Here is a 15,970-nt window from a genome sequence, read left to right on the forward strand (position 1 = left end):
CATCCGACGTGTTTTCTACATTGCGAAAGTGTTCGGGCAACAGGAAGGCATTAGCGATGGGTTGATGAGGCGTCACGATACTGCATCAGCTGCTTAAAACTGCATAATGAAACTGTGTCCTCATTTTGGACCACTAGATGGCACTCTCAGTTTAAAATGATGCTAGGATTGACAGAGTTAGTTGATCACAGCCAAACATTATACTGCCATCTAGTGGTCTTTCAAAATGAAGACACTGCATCATGATGCCTCATCAACCCGTCACTAGGAGGCATTTTTAAATGAATACCAAACGTGTTGAGATGATTAAAACCAATAACCACAATAACCAGATACATGTATCAAGTCCAAAACTGACAATTACCTTTCAGATTTTATTTTATTTTAGACTCAACCCGATAATAAGACTGATGGTGACAGAGAAACTTTTCACTCCAGAAATACATCTCCATCCGGCCACATCTTACCATAAAAATACATGATCTGTATAATTATAAACCACAAACTGTAAAGTTATATTAAAGTCAATCACTCACATGCAGCTGTGGACATTAGAGAAAAAAAAAGAAAATACTCTAAAACTTTACAAAAGTTTATTTAGGGTTAAAAAAAATTTTTTTTCAATGATGACCTTACAGGCAGACAATGTTTAAATATTGTGTTTTTTTTTCTCATTTTCTTTAAGGGGAGCACAGAACTGTCAGCAAACAATGAGCATCTTCTCTCCTTGGAAATGTCTTTTCTTTAACATTCGATCCTGTGAGCTACAACTTGATGAGCTTTGTTAGCACATGCACAGTCTAAAAAACACAGAAGGCACACTTTTCATTGATCTCCATCATTCCATTGATCCACGAGTGGTTGTGTCGTCGCTCGTCTAACTGGTAACCTGTGGACAAACAGACAACAAAGACAATATATTAATTTATTGAACCTTAAGAAGAATACAAGGCTTCTTTCCTTCTTATAGATTTTTAAACTCCACTTACGTCTCCAAAAGCAAACTTAAAAAACGCTACTATTTCTGTTAATTTTGGCAGACACTCAGTTTGTTGCTCAATAAAAAATGTCTGTCACATACAAAGCTCCAGTTTTAGGTTGCTGGGATGCCACACAAAAGCATTTAGTTTATTCGGTTATGGTTGAGTGCATTGTAAGAAGGAGTGATATTTTGGTTAAATTGTTCCTCAAAGAGATTTTAATTACATTTTGCTCCTCAAGTCGCTCTGATGTTTCTTACGATAAAGTAGGGACCCAACAAGGGCACAGCGGTTTAACTGTTTATAATCTAGATCTATTTTTGTCTGCATTAAATCTTTTCTTACTTAACCAACCCATAAATATTTAACCATTAGCACCTCCCGATTACAATCTAGTCCCATTGACTCTGTCAGTGCAATATTGACTTGTGAGCTCTGTTCCTTGTGGACCATGTCTCATTGAGCTCAGTCGAATTTGTAGTTATTGAATTTAATGAAATTCCAAACACTTAAAAAAGCAATAATCTGGTAAAATGACATCATGGGTATCTAGTTTATCTTTGTGTCAAAACTTTGTTGAAGGACACAAACACCTAAATAAAAGTTAAGACCAAAATAAAACAGTCTATTCAGTTAAAACTGAAAAAGGTTGTCACTCACCTGTCATACTTCATCCAAGTAAAGATATTATCATGACCGCTCCCATGAACTGCGTGAAGAGGATCAGGGGGGTGAAGAAGGACCACACCGGCCACAGCGCCAGGTTGAAACTTGAAAAAGAATAAAAGTTTTTCATGACTCAATATTAATAAAATCTCATTTTTACAGACCTCCCTGATAATTGAGCTTGTTGTATTAATGCACAAAGATGAAATAAAACAACAAACTTATCACTAATCAATTAACGGTTGATCAAGATTGAGTGACATGGATTATCTTGACGACTGAGAGACCATTACTGGATGTGAGAATGAGGTAATAATGGCCAGTCATTACTCAACAATGACAGATCAATAAAACCAACGCCGCTGTTCAATTTACACTCTAGGGTTGTCTGACAGGATTGTCTGACAGTCTTTATCAAGCAGACGGTTCCCTGATGAGACGTCAAGCCAGAACCTTAATCATTGTAATATTAACATCTGTTTCCCGTCACAAAGTTCAGTGAAGAGTGAGGAGGAACTGAAAAAGAAGTCCAAACAATAGGACTGAAAAACAAATTTTGACTTCAGTAAAACACCAGCTACAGAAACAACTTCTGATAAAACTTTAAATTGAGGATATAAGGAATAAACAAGTAGATGAAACGGTCTACGATTATCATGCCTTTCTCTCCTTTTCACTACTTACAGATGTCGTTATACAATAATAGATTTTATTATAAGTTTGGACATAGCTCATTAGAACCAGTTTCTACAAGCCTATTGGCCCATTAAGGACTAAAGACCGGGGGAGGCTTAAAGGACCAAGAGTGCTGACACAGCACTTGTAGAAATAGCTGACATCAGCTACATTGCAAACTGCTACAATCTGTTTTCATGGCAACATTTAACCTTGAGGAATAATTCCGCTCTATATTACCTGCAAGATGCTGCGATGAAGGCCGCCGTAGTAACAGGGGGGATAGCCGGGTAAACCTGGTCATAGTGCTGGATGCCTTTGTACCACTCCAGGTAAACGATACAGAACATCGCCAGAAACAAACAGATCCCCAGGAGTATTAGCCCCACATTGAACCACCAACTGGTGAAAAAGAAATAGAAGTTAAACTGTTTATCATTATGTTTGTGTAAAACTTCAAAAGACAGCTGTTTAATTCCCGCGCTTACCTCTTGATGTCCTCGTTCTCTATTATGTTGCTGAAGAAATCCACATAATAAGTCAGAAAAACAGACGCCACGATCCAGAACACGGAGTGTCTGTTAATTCGAGGTAAAGGTTGGCTCTCTTTTTCATCCTTATCTGAAAAATAAAGTTACATTATATGCATTATAAAGATGTAGCTACAAATACATTGTAAATCTTTCTTTTAAAAAATGAATAAATAAATAAAGAATTGGGTTTTTTTTTCAATCCGACTCATCAACTAGACGAATGAAAGTGTCACCGTTTGATGGGTGTCTCTGGCACACATCAAACTATGAACTCCATGCCCGAAACATGATGTTGACCTACATATTTAATCAGAGCTGAGTCTACTGGAGCATCTTGAAACTCAACTCCAAGTTTCCACAAGAGCCACTTGTAGTACGGGAGAGCTGCCAGCTTGGCCAGCCAGCCAGCATTCCGGGTGGTTGGAAAGATAATTAAAGATAAGCTTAATGATAAAACAAAAGTAAAGTATTCATTTCGACATTTATCTTGAACACGTTTCGTCTTGTTGCTTTGATCTCTAAAAAAAAAAAAAAGCCACTTGTTTGATTAAAGTAATGCGGTTGTTCAGCTGACGCCAGGGTTGTCAAAGTCTGTGATGTTTGTAAAACCATATTAAACACCGGGGAGGGTTGCGCTACAATTATTTAACAAGTCTACATTTTTTTAAGTTTGCATTACCATTACCATTTTAATATATCGTCTATTCCAGGAGTCTTAAACTTGTAGCCATTGTAGGGCAATTTGCAGCCCGTCACATGATATTCCATGGCCCTCCAATAAATAGTTTTCATGAGTGTTGGTCAAGCTAGAGACTCTATTATTGTACAATTTGAGATACTCAATGAATAAAGATCATCATATAAATGTAAGGGACACATTTCTTAAACATAAAATTAGACTAAAATGGTCAGAATTTACAGTAAAACCACATAATAAATCCTCGAACTCCTGTGTTGTTCTCGGTGTTGTCTTGATCTTTGAAGTATGTACTGTTTTGAGTATTGTTTTGATTGTTAAAGCGCTTTGTGACCCTGGTCTCGAAAAGCGCTATATAAATATATATTACTTACTTACTTACTTACTTACTCAACACATTGTAAGTTAAATGGCATCAAAGATCTACCAAAAAAAAAATGGAAGACCCTCCAACCTCTGGTGATTCCCCTGGAAAGTTGAACCTAAATAGAGTTATATCCTCTTCCAGCGCTAATTTACCAGGTCTACAAACATTATTGATCATTTCCCTCCTTAACCAAATACCCAGGACCTTCTTGTAAAGTTATTTTCACCCAAAAGATTAAATAAATTGTTCACATTAGGAGAAATGAAACACAAAAGGCAGAGGTTCAACCAGGTTAAAATTAATGTGTTAAGAAGAGCATTTTTCAAAATAGCATAATATAAGGGAAATTAAAATGATTGTTTCTCAAGGTAACACTCAGTTCGCTCTTGTAAAACCTCTATTCATGATCTTATTTAGCAGGCTACTCTCTGCTTACTCTGAATAAAGGGATAACTCGTGAACAAAATGTCAGTCTCCTTGTATACAGCAGCAGTGCTGACACTGTATTTACTCACAATAACAATCAATAGTACGTGGAGAACTGCCAGTGGGAGGAGGGGGTTCTTTTAAACAAACACTCCCTCTAAGTAAAGAGAAGATACAACATAAACATCTTCCAGGAGAAAAGTCAATCTTATGGCAACAAAGATATAAAAGAGCTAACTTAACACTTACATTTTAGGATAAATACAACTATCAGTAACTAACTAAACTAATACTAGATGGAATGATGAAACACGTCGAATGCTACAAGGATGTAGCCGTTTAAAGCTGTTATTATTATTATTAAAGTCATGTCGAATATATTGCGTGCAAACGAGCAACAAAAAAAAAAGAAGATGAGTAAAAGTCAGAATGGATTGTTTCCAGAACAATGCACACTAGCCTACTGTACAAGTGACAGCAAACTCGGTTAGCAAAGCAGACGGTTTTATTGAAAGCTTACTCTTTTCTTCTTCGTCCGCAGACGTCGTTGCTTGCATCAACAAGTCTGCGTTTGCCTTAAATCTGTTTCGCAAAGATGCCAGCTCAGTGTCGTTCATCATCTTGGAAACTAACCCTTCGTTGTGCTCAGTGACAGTTCAAAGAAAATGTTTCCGGTTGGGGAAGTTGTCGCCTATCAATGACGTAATCGCAGTCGACGTTTGTAGTTTGTGATCGCCGTTTTCCTCCATAAAGACAGAAAAGTCTAAACAAACGCCACTTTTTCATTTATTTTTATTAATTTATTTTTTTCTCTTTAAGACCAGTTTGGTTCAGAATTATTTTTCCTCACTCACACTATTGTTCCATTCGTTTTAATGTGTTTTTCTTTATTAAAAAAAACAAACCCCGATGGTTTAATAAACTACGTCGTATATAGGGCTCCATATTAAAGCCTGATGTGTTTATAATAACCATAACACGAAGATATGACATAGTAGACACCTCCTTACCTCCAATATTATCTATCCAGACTCTCCTCTTGCATATAACATCTTCTTGGCCTCTAACAACCTTTTCAGAACTGTGAGGCGTTTTGTATAATTCTGAATATTCGTTGATATTTTATATTGTTAAACTACAATCAAAACTACTACTAATGCTCAAATAATATTTGTAATAATTATTTTTCATATATCTATATCATTTTTTTTCTCTATGATACTCATAGTGTTTAATTAAATTAAGTACATCCTTGCAAATATTGTATTTATGTTTGTTATTTTAGTGCAAAAATGACAATTGAAATAATATCGAATTTCTTTTAGCTTCACTTTATTATACACGTTTATGACAAAACTGATCATAGTAAATTTATTTTATTTTTCGTTATGTTTTTTAGTGTGTGGGGTCCGGCTACAAGCTCGCATTTGGCAATTCAGTCAAGTGTAGACACCGACAACAAGGAAGAACAGCATTTTAATATTCGTAAACTTGAGTTACATCAAGTATGCTGTCTAACATTACAAATCTGCAACATAATGAATGAGCAGTTGTGTTAAACCTTCTAGGGATTAGAAGGGCTTCATAAGATTGGGCATATTCCCTTCTTGTGTGTGTGCCCACATGGGTTGAAAAAAAAGCTGCTTATTCCCGCAGTGAAAAATCAGACAGCATTAAAACTTCACCTGAGGCTGACACCAAGCTTCTTGCTTGTATGGAGCTTCTGTGTTTCTGGCCAAATGAACCCTGTTGGTGGTGCAGAGGAATGTGCATTAGCTTCGTTCCGTGTGAGAGTCAAATTCACCTAAGGTGCACCTCTCGCTTTTCCCTTCCCCCACTCCAACATCCAATCCCGCAGATAAGATACCATTTCCCAGCTATACTGCGAGCTTGGAATGTTATGCTTTTTTGAAGTCTTCTTTTAAAATTAATTTCTGTCACATACATATTTCAAACATAAATTTCTTTAATTGCTGATTTGAAACTGTCTCCTGGTAACATGTTGATGTAGGTGGCCGTTTGTCTCTGTGGACATCATAAAGGCCTCTACAACCTTCTCAGGTGTCCACTTACTCTCGGCCATTATCAGTTTAAATTCCTTTAAAGTTTGACAACCAAGCAGTGAGACGCGTTTCAAAAAAAAATGGTTGCACTTGCCAGAATTAGTCAATTTGTAGAAATGATGCCAAAATAATTTCAAATAAAATAAAGGTAGTTTGATCAAACAAGTTAATAATATGACCACAGAAGGTAATAGTAGGTTTGTGTAGTTCTTTTCATTTTCATCCATTACAAACTTTTCTCCATCTTTGTTTATATTATGTAAATATAGTGCATTAACGCTCTCAAACGTTTCCAGCAGCACTTTATCTCTGGCTTTATGTGTCAAATGATGCTTTTTTGTTCATGATTTGAAACTTCAATATCTGGTTCGGGAAACAGAAAGTACGCCATTTTTGTGTATGAAGAGAAAAAGAAACAAATGATGAGAAGTTGATAAAAAATGTTTAATCTTTGCAACTGGCTCATCCCTATACAGTGATAGATGCTCCAGACATGGTCCTGGTTCATAATACGGCTAGCTAATAAGTTTTACTTTTTCTCTTAAGAGTCTAAATTTAGGATTCTTGGTGACCTTCTTGTTGAAAAGAGCCAGAATCTCCTCTTCTGATTTAAAGTTTCCATCACCAGTGTAGGAGTAGTAGGCGGCCACAACCTGGGGAAAGAATTTCACGAACAAATCAATGCTAAAGCAGTCTGTTGTATACCGAACAACTGACATACATCAATCATACTTCATTTAAGGTTTATACTTAATTACGAAAGAAGGCAATGAGTCGTTGATAAATGAGCACAGTATTTAAACACCAGCACAGGAACTGGTCAAGTGGGTTGTAAATAAAGGAAGAGAGGTAGGACTGTCCACATGCAGAGCGAGAATAACACATGCCTACAATGAAAATCATGAAAAGAACAAAAAATGTAAAAGAGGAGAGCAAGAGAAAAAAAAAGAAAAAAAGATAGATATAGAAGTTAACAGGTAAAAGACTGTATCAATATCAACAATAAAAAGAAGAGACTCATTATTCATCTTCACCTTCTTCCTGAGCTTTTTTAATGCAAGTTCCTGGTCAGGTGCATCTCTCAGAACTGCCTTGATATTTCCTTTCCAGTTAAATTTTCCTGCAAGACAGACATTCTAAGAAACGCTGTATGAAATGAAAACGGGGACCCCTAGTGGACAAATGATACCTTTGGGAGCTGCTGTTGCATCATCTGAATCATCTGCATTTGCTTCATCTCCTGTTAAAAGAATTAAGGATTACAGGTACAATCAAAGCATACAAGAAAAGTCATTTACCAGGGAATCTAAAAGTTAAAAACGTTAAATATTCACCTTTGGTCCTCTTGATTGACGCCTCATCATCCTGCTCATTCTCTTCATTTTCATCATCTGCAGCACTACGTTTCCTCTTCCTATCCTTTTTCTTCAGCGTTTTTTGGTCTTCTTCAGGTTCTTGTGAGACAGCCTTTTCTTTTGGAGCCTTGCCACTCTTCTGTTGTCGGGCTTCTTTCCGTTCCCGCTTGTTCAATTTCTTTTTCTCCGTTTTTTGTTCACAGTCCTGCTTATCATTCCCGTTGGTGTCGGTTACCGCCTCGGCTGCTGAAGGCTTCTGATAAAATGAGGAAACACGACACTGATGATAACATTAAGCACTTATTGAATTTGCTTGATTGTAGATAAATACAATAATATGTTTATTCATTTTCACTAGCAAATACATTTAAAAATGTATATACCGAGTTCCCCTAAAAATGTTTACAGTAAATGTTGAGAACTACTAGAACAGGTTCCAGACTACTCAATTTTAATTCCAATATAATAATAATCATGATTAATATTATATGAATCGGTTTGAGCCAAATCAGTCAGGTATTCACTTTTTATTTGTAGATTAAAAAAATGAAGAGAATTGAAGACATTTTATTTTTCAGCAGGATGTAGTTCACTTACTTCCTCTGTGGACGTGTTGAATATCTCCCACACTTGTTGATGCAGACTAGGACTTGAAATCCTCAGGCTATTTTTCATCCAATTCTATGAAAGACAGACGTTACTTGACACTTAAAAACGTAATTCAACTATCCTTAGTACATACCTCAAACTTGGCCTTTTTCCTTGGGACGTTGTCGTATGCACTCACTTGTTGGAGCACATGTTTTAGGTTTGGGTTTATTCCAGGTTTATTGATGGCGTCATGGATCCTCTAGTAGAAAAGACAAACGATTAAACAACTCCCAAACTGCTTCAAACTGAAATAATAAGTAAGTTAGTTTTCACTACCTGAAGCCACTGCTGTTGTTTTACGTCCCCTTTGTTTGCCTTGGCTTCAAAGTTTTTGCCACCATATTTCTGGTCTTCACTTATACACTGGACATGGTTCAAGTAGTCTTGGCCCCTGCAAAACACGTGTTAGCGTTAGTCTACGTAAACCCCGTAAAGCTGCAACAATACATAAGACACTTACCGGAAATCTTTCCCACAATCGATGCATGACAACACCTGGCATCTCCGACACATCGTTAAATGCTTGTCAACTTGATTCTTTTTAAGAGACTCCCCACAGCCATCGCAGCAAAAAAATACCATCGTGGAAGCGTATTTAGTTATACGACTTTATGGTAGAATTAGACACAAAAACAAAACCGCGGTTGTGAATAATAAAATAATGTTTCAGTTTTTTCTGTCCTAACCCATTCAAGAAACCATTTCAAACACACGTGACCAGCCCACCTCGCAGTGTAGCACCGGCACACGTTGTCCGTGTGAAATGAAACTCAAGGAAAAGGTTCCGCTATTGGTTATAAATTGTATGAATCCCTTAAACTTGATGGGGATTTTAGGATAAACTCGGGTTCAAAATGAATTAAAAATTCCCAAAAAGCCATTCTGAATGTATTATGTAAAATAAAGTGGAAATGTAGAACTATAACTGATGAACGATCTATTCTAAAGTATATGTTTCTGCCGGAAGTTCCAGAAAGAGGTCCGCAACAGGAAGTGTTCAACCACCGTCATTGCGCCAGAAAAGGTAAACAGTTTGGTTTCAGATTGTTTTGTCACCATCTCCCATCACAAATTCATGTATTTTGATGATAAATCTTATCTGTTCGTTTTACGTAGCTTTATATTAGAGACTAGTGACATTACATTGTTTGTATGGCTACTGAACCTTGTTAAAGACATTTATTGGTAAACCTCTTTTGATTATTCTAATAATAACACATGTTCCTTTTTCCTTTTTTTTTGGTCCCTCGATTTAACTCTCTGGCAGGTGGATGAGGGAGCATGGACAACATGTCCAGCCACAGCTCCTACCTGCTGCAGCAGCTGCAGGAGCAGAGAATCCAGGGTCTCCTCTGCGACTGCATGTTGGTGGTCAAGGGGGTTTGTTTCAAGGCGCACAAGAACGTCCTGGCTGCTTTCAGCTGCTATTTCAGGTAAGATCAACTATTCTATCCTTTGAGCTTCATTGTGAACATGCAGGGAGTAGAGGACGTGAAATAAGTATTGGTGTTATCACCTAGAGAAATGGATACAGATGAAGAGAAGTGAAGAAAAGAGAGCAGGGAGGGTGGAACAGAAACAGTCAGGAACCAGTGTTAGATGACTCAGAAATGAAGATACTGAGGTGTAGGGCCATTTAGGGAGGACAGAAGGTTTGGTCTTGTGGAGAGGAGAGACATTGCTGGAGATTCATTTATGATATAAGAGGAAAGCAGTGATGAAAGAATGATCACGAACAGCAAAGGTGGAGGACATGCTGTCGTAAAGTAAGATGGATAAAGTCAAATGATATCAGTAAAAATCTAAGTGCTTATAGATGGAAGTGCAAATGATTACTTTGAATAGCAATTATTATGGATGAAGATACTTCATACAAACTGTGTAAGAAATGTTGTTATCTGCATACACTCAACTATAACACAGTGTGTTATTTTGTTGTAAAGCTACAAGAATATGTCAGATTTTTTCCAAAATGGACCTATTAATTGCATTCTATAAAATAATTATCACATTTGTTCACAGAATATACAGTAATTGTGTTGCTTCGTAGCCCGTGTTTGTTCATGCAGCTTTATGTTATCTTTGTACATGTTTATTCAATTGTACTGATTCATATCGATTGTAAAAACTTGGACACAGACATTTTATTAAGTTAACTACTTTATCATGGATTTTATTATTCTTAAATAATACAAATATGATAAATGAAAAGTATTTAAATAAACTATAATACCGAAAAAAGAATTACAGTAACTCATAAAAAACAAACCCTTTCTTGTGTTTCATCGCCTTGTTTAAAAAAATTATGAAATTTCATAATTGTAAACAATTAATTAATAATTAATTATTTTGCTGGAATAATGAAAGAATCACTGGAAAACGAATTTACTGATGAAAAAGGGTTTTCCATTGTTATTTTCTTATTACATTTTATTGGTACACATCCCAGGTCATTGTTCCAGAATTCTCCCAGTCAGAAGAATGATGTCTTCAATCTGGTCATCCAGGATGTCAGTGGAATCGGTCAGATTTTGGACTACATGTACACTTCCCATCTGGATATCAACCAGGATAATGTCCAAGCCCTCCTAGACATAGCTCAGTGTTTGCAGGTTTCAAACATCCAGAGTATGTGTAACACTTTCCTAAAGCCATGCCCTCCGCCAGTTGACATCCCCTCGTTTACCCTTCCTGGTATGTTGAACTCGGAGCACGACTGTCTCCTCGGTGGCAGCCTCCCTCAAGATGTTGACCTGCACTGTTCGTCTGACGCCCAGAGGTCCGGCTTTAACAGTGACTTGGATCAAAACAGAAGGATTCCGGTTTCTGTGGCGAATAACAGCTCAGTCTGTGATCCCTCCAGCACCTTGCCTTTTGAGAAGCAGTTATTCCACGGCTACAAACTCAGGAACTTTTACAGTAAGCAGTATTTTAAACAGACTGCCATCGAGACGAACCAGGCTGCACTTAACCCAGTCCCAAGCCCGTTGGTTCTGGAGGAGTCTCACTGTCAGCTGGGAGTGGGTCAGAGAGATAACACCCCAGCATGTCCAGTGGCCACGCCTATCTCTACACCTGCAGTGGAAAAGATCACGGATTCCATTTTAACGCCATCAGATAGTTTGAACATTTCCAGTTCTGATCCAGGAGACTCCCTGCACAATAGGCCAGTGCGTCCTAAGAAAGCCGTCTACCTGAAGAAATACAACTATCTTCGATCGCAGAAAGCTTTGGAAGAGATGTGTGCGGAGTCGGTCAGTAAACCTATCCTGACCTGCTCAATGGAGAGTCAACCAATCCAGCCTGTGGTCCAGATCGAAGCTCCGGAAACCTCTACGGAAGATCTTGTACCAGTCAATGTTCCCGAAGCGTCCCCGGAGAGGCTAGAAACACCTGCATCACCTTTGGAGCAGGACGAGCAGGACGAGCAGGACGAGCTGGACACAGAGGCCATCGCACCGGATCCTCCACAGCAATCATCACACAAACAGTACTGCTGCAACATTTGTGGAAAGATCTTTAAACACCCGAGTAACCTGGAGCTGCACAAACGCTCACACACCGGTGAGTTCTGTTAGACTCTTAATTTGAAACAGAGTTCGCTCATCATGTATTTCTTGATGTTTTCAGGTGAGAAGCCATTCCAGTGTAACATATGTGGTAGAAACTTTTCACAGGTACCGTTTCATTTATTTTATAATTATTTGTCTGTCATCAGTATTGGTAATAAACGGTTATCTTTAGGCTGGGAATTTGCAGACGCACCTGAGGCGGCATTCCGGAGAGAAGCCGTACATCTGTGAGTTGTGTGGTAAAAGGTAAAGCAACATTTAATTTCTGCTGTTTGTTGTGTTCGTCGGGGACTTTGAGTTAAAATGTTTTCTACAGCTTTACAGCGTCAGGAGATGTTCAACGTCACAAAGTGGTCCACACTGGAGAAAAGCCTCACTTGTGCGACATCTGCGGTCGAGGTACGTAAGAACAGAATGTTCTGAGTTAAGCAATCTTTTTACTGAGCTCTTGATGGCACTAATAATGTAGAGAGAGCATGTTAAACTACTATGGAACATGTATGTATAGGCTACTGACAAATTTAGTGACCTACGAGCCCATATCCCCACTGGAAGGATAGAAAGACTGTGCAAGGGTAGAACTCTTCTTCAAAAATAATACTAAATAAAAATAAATGTTAAATGAATGTCTTTTTTGTTAAGTGTTGAGGAATAATTGATTTATTAGCTATAATGAGAGATTTTATTTAATATATTTAATGAATTTGACAAATAGGCTACCCCTTTTTTTACACTTCTTTTTAGCATTATATACTTTATATTCTTCATAATTGACACCAGAGCGGTTATTCCAAAGAATGTAACACCTCAGTTATTTGTTAGACTAGAAGAGAGACGTTACGTTGTCATTTTTTTTATCTGAATAATTATTCAGAAATATTACAGACCATCTTATCATTTGTTAAGGAGATCCTTTTTTGATAACGCTTTAGTATAAGTTTTATATTGATGATTATATTGTTTATAAACATAATTTTATTGACTTGATAAAGTATATTTTTTGGTAATTCAGAAAATGAGCTTAACTGAGTTATAAACATGTAAAAGACACTAGATCCAAACCCCAATTCCACTTCCTATAGTTGCATCTTCTTCCGGGGGATTCAAAATATGGTGACCGTAGTTGAAGTAGAAGCTTGTAAAACATCCAATGCTTTTCCAGATCAAGGCCAGCAAAGGAAACAAGGAAAAAAAACTAGGATAGAAATAATCTAGGACAGAAAATAGGAAACGGGTAGGAAAATGGAAAGGAAACTTTGAAATGAAAAAGTAAATTCAGAAATGAGGAGAAAAACAAAGAGACAAAGAACAAAAAACAAGGTTCATTATAAGGAGCCAAATGTAATTGTGGCATAGATATCCTTAGAGGAGTGGTTAAATAAATCATGGTTCACTATTGTTTAAGACCACTTTTATGGCCTGACGAAGAGAACCCAAGACCGAGGCAAGACCCTAAACAAACATTGATTTACGTTGTTTTTCTTTAAGGATTCAACAACTTAAGCAATCTCAAGGAGCACAAGAGGACACACGCTGTGGATAAAACCTTCACCTGTGACCAGTGTGGGAAGTCGTTCAACACACACAGGAAACTTCTGAAGCACAAAGTCAGACACAAAGGAGAGAAACCTCACAGTTGCGCCACCTGTGGTAAGAATTGTTGTTGTTTTTATTTTGTAAAAGAGGATAACACAGAGATAAAGATTTACTTGTTAACAGGGAAAAGCTTCATTGGTTCAGGCGACCTGCATCGACACATTCGCTCCCACACGGGCGAGAAACCGTACATCTGCGCCACCTGCGGCAAGAGTTTCACCCGCTCTGCCATGCTGAGGAAGCACAGCAGCAATCACTGCAAAGGTGCTCCAGCTGCCCCCGACTCCTTCATGAACTCTCCTCACGGCTCCGACTCTAAAACAGCCAGCCACAGTAAACCCCTTTCGCCCATCTGTGAGCAGACTTTCTCCGCTGAGTCACCTCAGGAAGGGCGAGAAACGCCTGCATCACCAGAACCATCTCACCTCAGCCCGGAGTCCAACCCGCCCGCCCTCACAGAGCTGCGCTCCCTGGTGCCTCACCAGCTCCTGTCTTCCAGTTCCGACAACATGAAGATGACTGAAGAGCCCCTCAGTCCGGAGCCTGTGTACGGGCCGTACGATGAGAACGAAGCGCTGGCATTTGAAAAGGACAGGTGTCCCGACACCAGACAAAACACCCCCGGCACTGACGGCTCCCCCTCAGGCTCTGGTCGGACCAACGGCGGCTCGTCCAGAGCTGGTGACGGACAGTTTGTTTCGAGTGTGACTCTCTGGGGTTTGACGCTGATAACACTGCAGAATGAAAATGACATGGAGCAATAACTCATGACGGATCCTCAACTGGTTTAAATGGTCTTCCACGAGTCTCTATCAGCACATTTTATTTATTCTCCAGGTTGCCCTGAAGCCTTGAAGGTAATAAAACCAGATCTATTACATCCATGTCTGACTCCTAAATATTTCTGCACTTGTGCCAAACATAATCCAACCTGCTTCTGTGGAGAATATTTCACTTAACTCTGAATTGTTGCTGTGACTTTAAGGTTATACTTTCTTTCTTCTCTCTCTCTCTCCCTCCCTCTCTTTCCTTATCATGCTAAAGTTAATCCTGATTATGAACGCCGTCTAGCTGGTGCAGAATGAGGCCAGGCCTAATTCCGTTTTACGCAGAAACATTTCCAAAGCTCATATTTGGTCTCGGGATCTAATCACGTTTTCCCTGCATTGTGCTGTGAGAGCCGTCTGAGGATAGATTTAATTAACAATGAGACATTAATGAATGCGTCTCACTCCTGTCTTGTCATTTGTGTCGACGCAGTCCGTTGCTATACAAGCATGTCTCTGCTTTAAATGATTGCCACCGCCTCTTCAGAATTAAGACGAAAAAAAAAATGGTGGTCATTTTCTGGTTTTCCCAACAGAACCTCGCAGGAGAACATTTCTGCAGCTGAACGTAATTGCTGTGAAATTGCTGTGCATTGTGTTGTTGGATTAGATGGATAAATGGCTGACCTAGTCTCTTAGCAGTAATGTGTTTCTGTGTTGAAACATGAGGGAGTGGCAACGTTCCTACAGCCTTTCTCGTTTTATCAACCTGTAATGTATTTTACACGATTTGTTGACGATGGAAATCCACTGTACGGAATCCTGCATTGTTTCCAATAACCCACTAGAGATGATTCTTTAGACAGAAAGGCTGGAATTGGGTCACTTTCAATACAACATAGACATGTGTGTCTGATACTATTTAATAATCTCTTGAAAAGAAAAAGAGAAAACAAGGAAACTATGAAGCAAGACATGTAACTAGTACATAAGTAAGGAAACTAAGAAATAAAGAAACCAGGATATAAACTTCGGTCAAAAGAAAGATGAAGGAAGCTAGGACACAGGATGGTAACAAGCAAAAAAAGAAAGGAAACATGGAATCAATTAAGGATACTTGAAAATTAGGAAATAAACTAGGATAAACATAATCCATGGAAGAATGTAGGAATAAATGGACGGAACTAGCAAACGAGGAATACAGTAAACTAGGAAGCCAAGAAAAAAGTAAATAAACTAGGAAACAAGGAGGAGGAAAATACCAGGGATGAAACTAGGAAACGAGTAAGGGAAATGGGAAACAAGGATGCGAACTAGAAGAAGGAAATGTGGAAGAAGGAGGAAAACGAAAGGAAAAGTAACTAGGAAATAAGGAAATAAATGAAGAAAACAATAAAACAAAGCTATAGATAGATAGATAGATAGAAAAACTTGATTCATCCCTTTGGAGGTCTCCTTTGGGAAAATGTTTTTCCAGCACAAATCAACACAAACGGTAGATTCATGAAACAAGAACAAAGTTCAATAAAAAGAAACAGCAAGTTGACACAATCTTACTCGAAAGATAAAGTACATAGATCAAAGAAAAATAACAAAGACGAAAGGTTTAACTTAGAATATCA

The 15,970-nt window shown here is 38.2% G+C and overlaps 4 protein-coding genes across 5 annotated transcripts in view; 2 read left to right on the forward strand and 2 right to left on the reverse strand.

The window, feature by feature from the left end:
* The window catches only part of arfgap1 (ARF GTPase activating protein 1), a 97,458-nt gene that overhangs the window by 47,181 nt on the left and 34,307 nt on the right, over positions 1-15,970 (forward strand). The gene's annotated exons all lie outside the window — the stretch shown is intronic.
* tmem128 (transmembrane protein 128) lies at positions 366-5,000 on the reverse strand. Its single transcript, XM_087800848.1, has 5 exons — positions 4,865-5,000; positions 2,810-2,942; positions 2,562-2,723; positions 1,641-1,750; positions 366-889 (listed from the first exon to the last, which is right to left on the reverse strand). The coding sequence occupies exons 1-4, from the start codon at positions 4,962-4,964 to the stop codon at positions 1,651-1,653; spliced, it is 495 nt and encodes a 164-aa protein (XP_087656974.1). The 5' UTR covers positions 4,965-5,000; the 3' UTR covers positions 366-889; positions 1,641-1,650.
* lyar (Ly1 antibody reactive homolog (mouse)) lies at positions 6,833-9,149 on the reverse strand. Its single transcript, XM_087800812.1, has 8 exons — positions 8,874-9,149; positions 8,690-8,804; positions 8,505-8,612; positions 8,360-8,443; positions 7,742-8,018; positions 7,597-7,647; positions 7,442-7,527; positions 6,833-7,060 (listed from the first exon to the last, which is right to left on the reverse strand). Exons 1-8 carry the CDS (start codon positions 8,993-8,995, stop codon positions 6,923-6,925), a joined length of 981 nt encoding a protein of 326 aa, XP_087656938.1. The 5' UTR covers positions 8,996-9,149; the 3' UTR covers positions 6,833-6,922.
* zbtb49 (zinc finger and BTB domain containing 49) lies at positions 9,404-14,495 on the forward strand. Of its 2 annotated transcripts, XM_087801451.1 has the most exons (8): positions 9,404-9,437; positions 9,681-9,846; positions 10,863-11,977; positions 12,044-12,090; positions 12,158-12,231; positions 12,302-12,384; positions 13,474-13,635; positions 13,705-14,495. In XM_087801451.1, exons 2-8 carry the CDS (start codon positions 9,695-9,697, stop codon positions 14,343-14,345), a joined length of 2,274 nt encoding a protein of 757 aa, XP_087657577.1. In that variant the 5' UTR covers positions 9,404-9,437; positions 9,681-9,694; the 3' UTR covers positions 14,346-14,495. The 2 variants fall into 2 exon arrangements, with proteins under 2 accessions (XP_087657577.1, XP_087657576.1); XM_087801450.1 differs by lacking the exon at positions 9,404-9,437 and having other exon boundaries at positions 9,527-9,846.

This window comes from Callionymus lyra, chromosome 10, assembly GCF_982586985.1.
Source record: "Callionymus lyra chromosome 10, fCalLyr1.hap1.1, whole genome shotgun sequence".
In the NCBI taxonomy this organism is placed as follows: domain Eukaryota; kingdom Metazoa; phylum Chordata; class Actinopteri; order Syngnathiformes; family Callionymidae; genus Callionymus; species Callionymus lyra.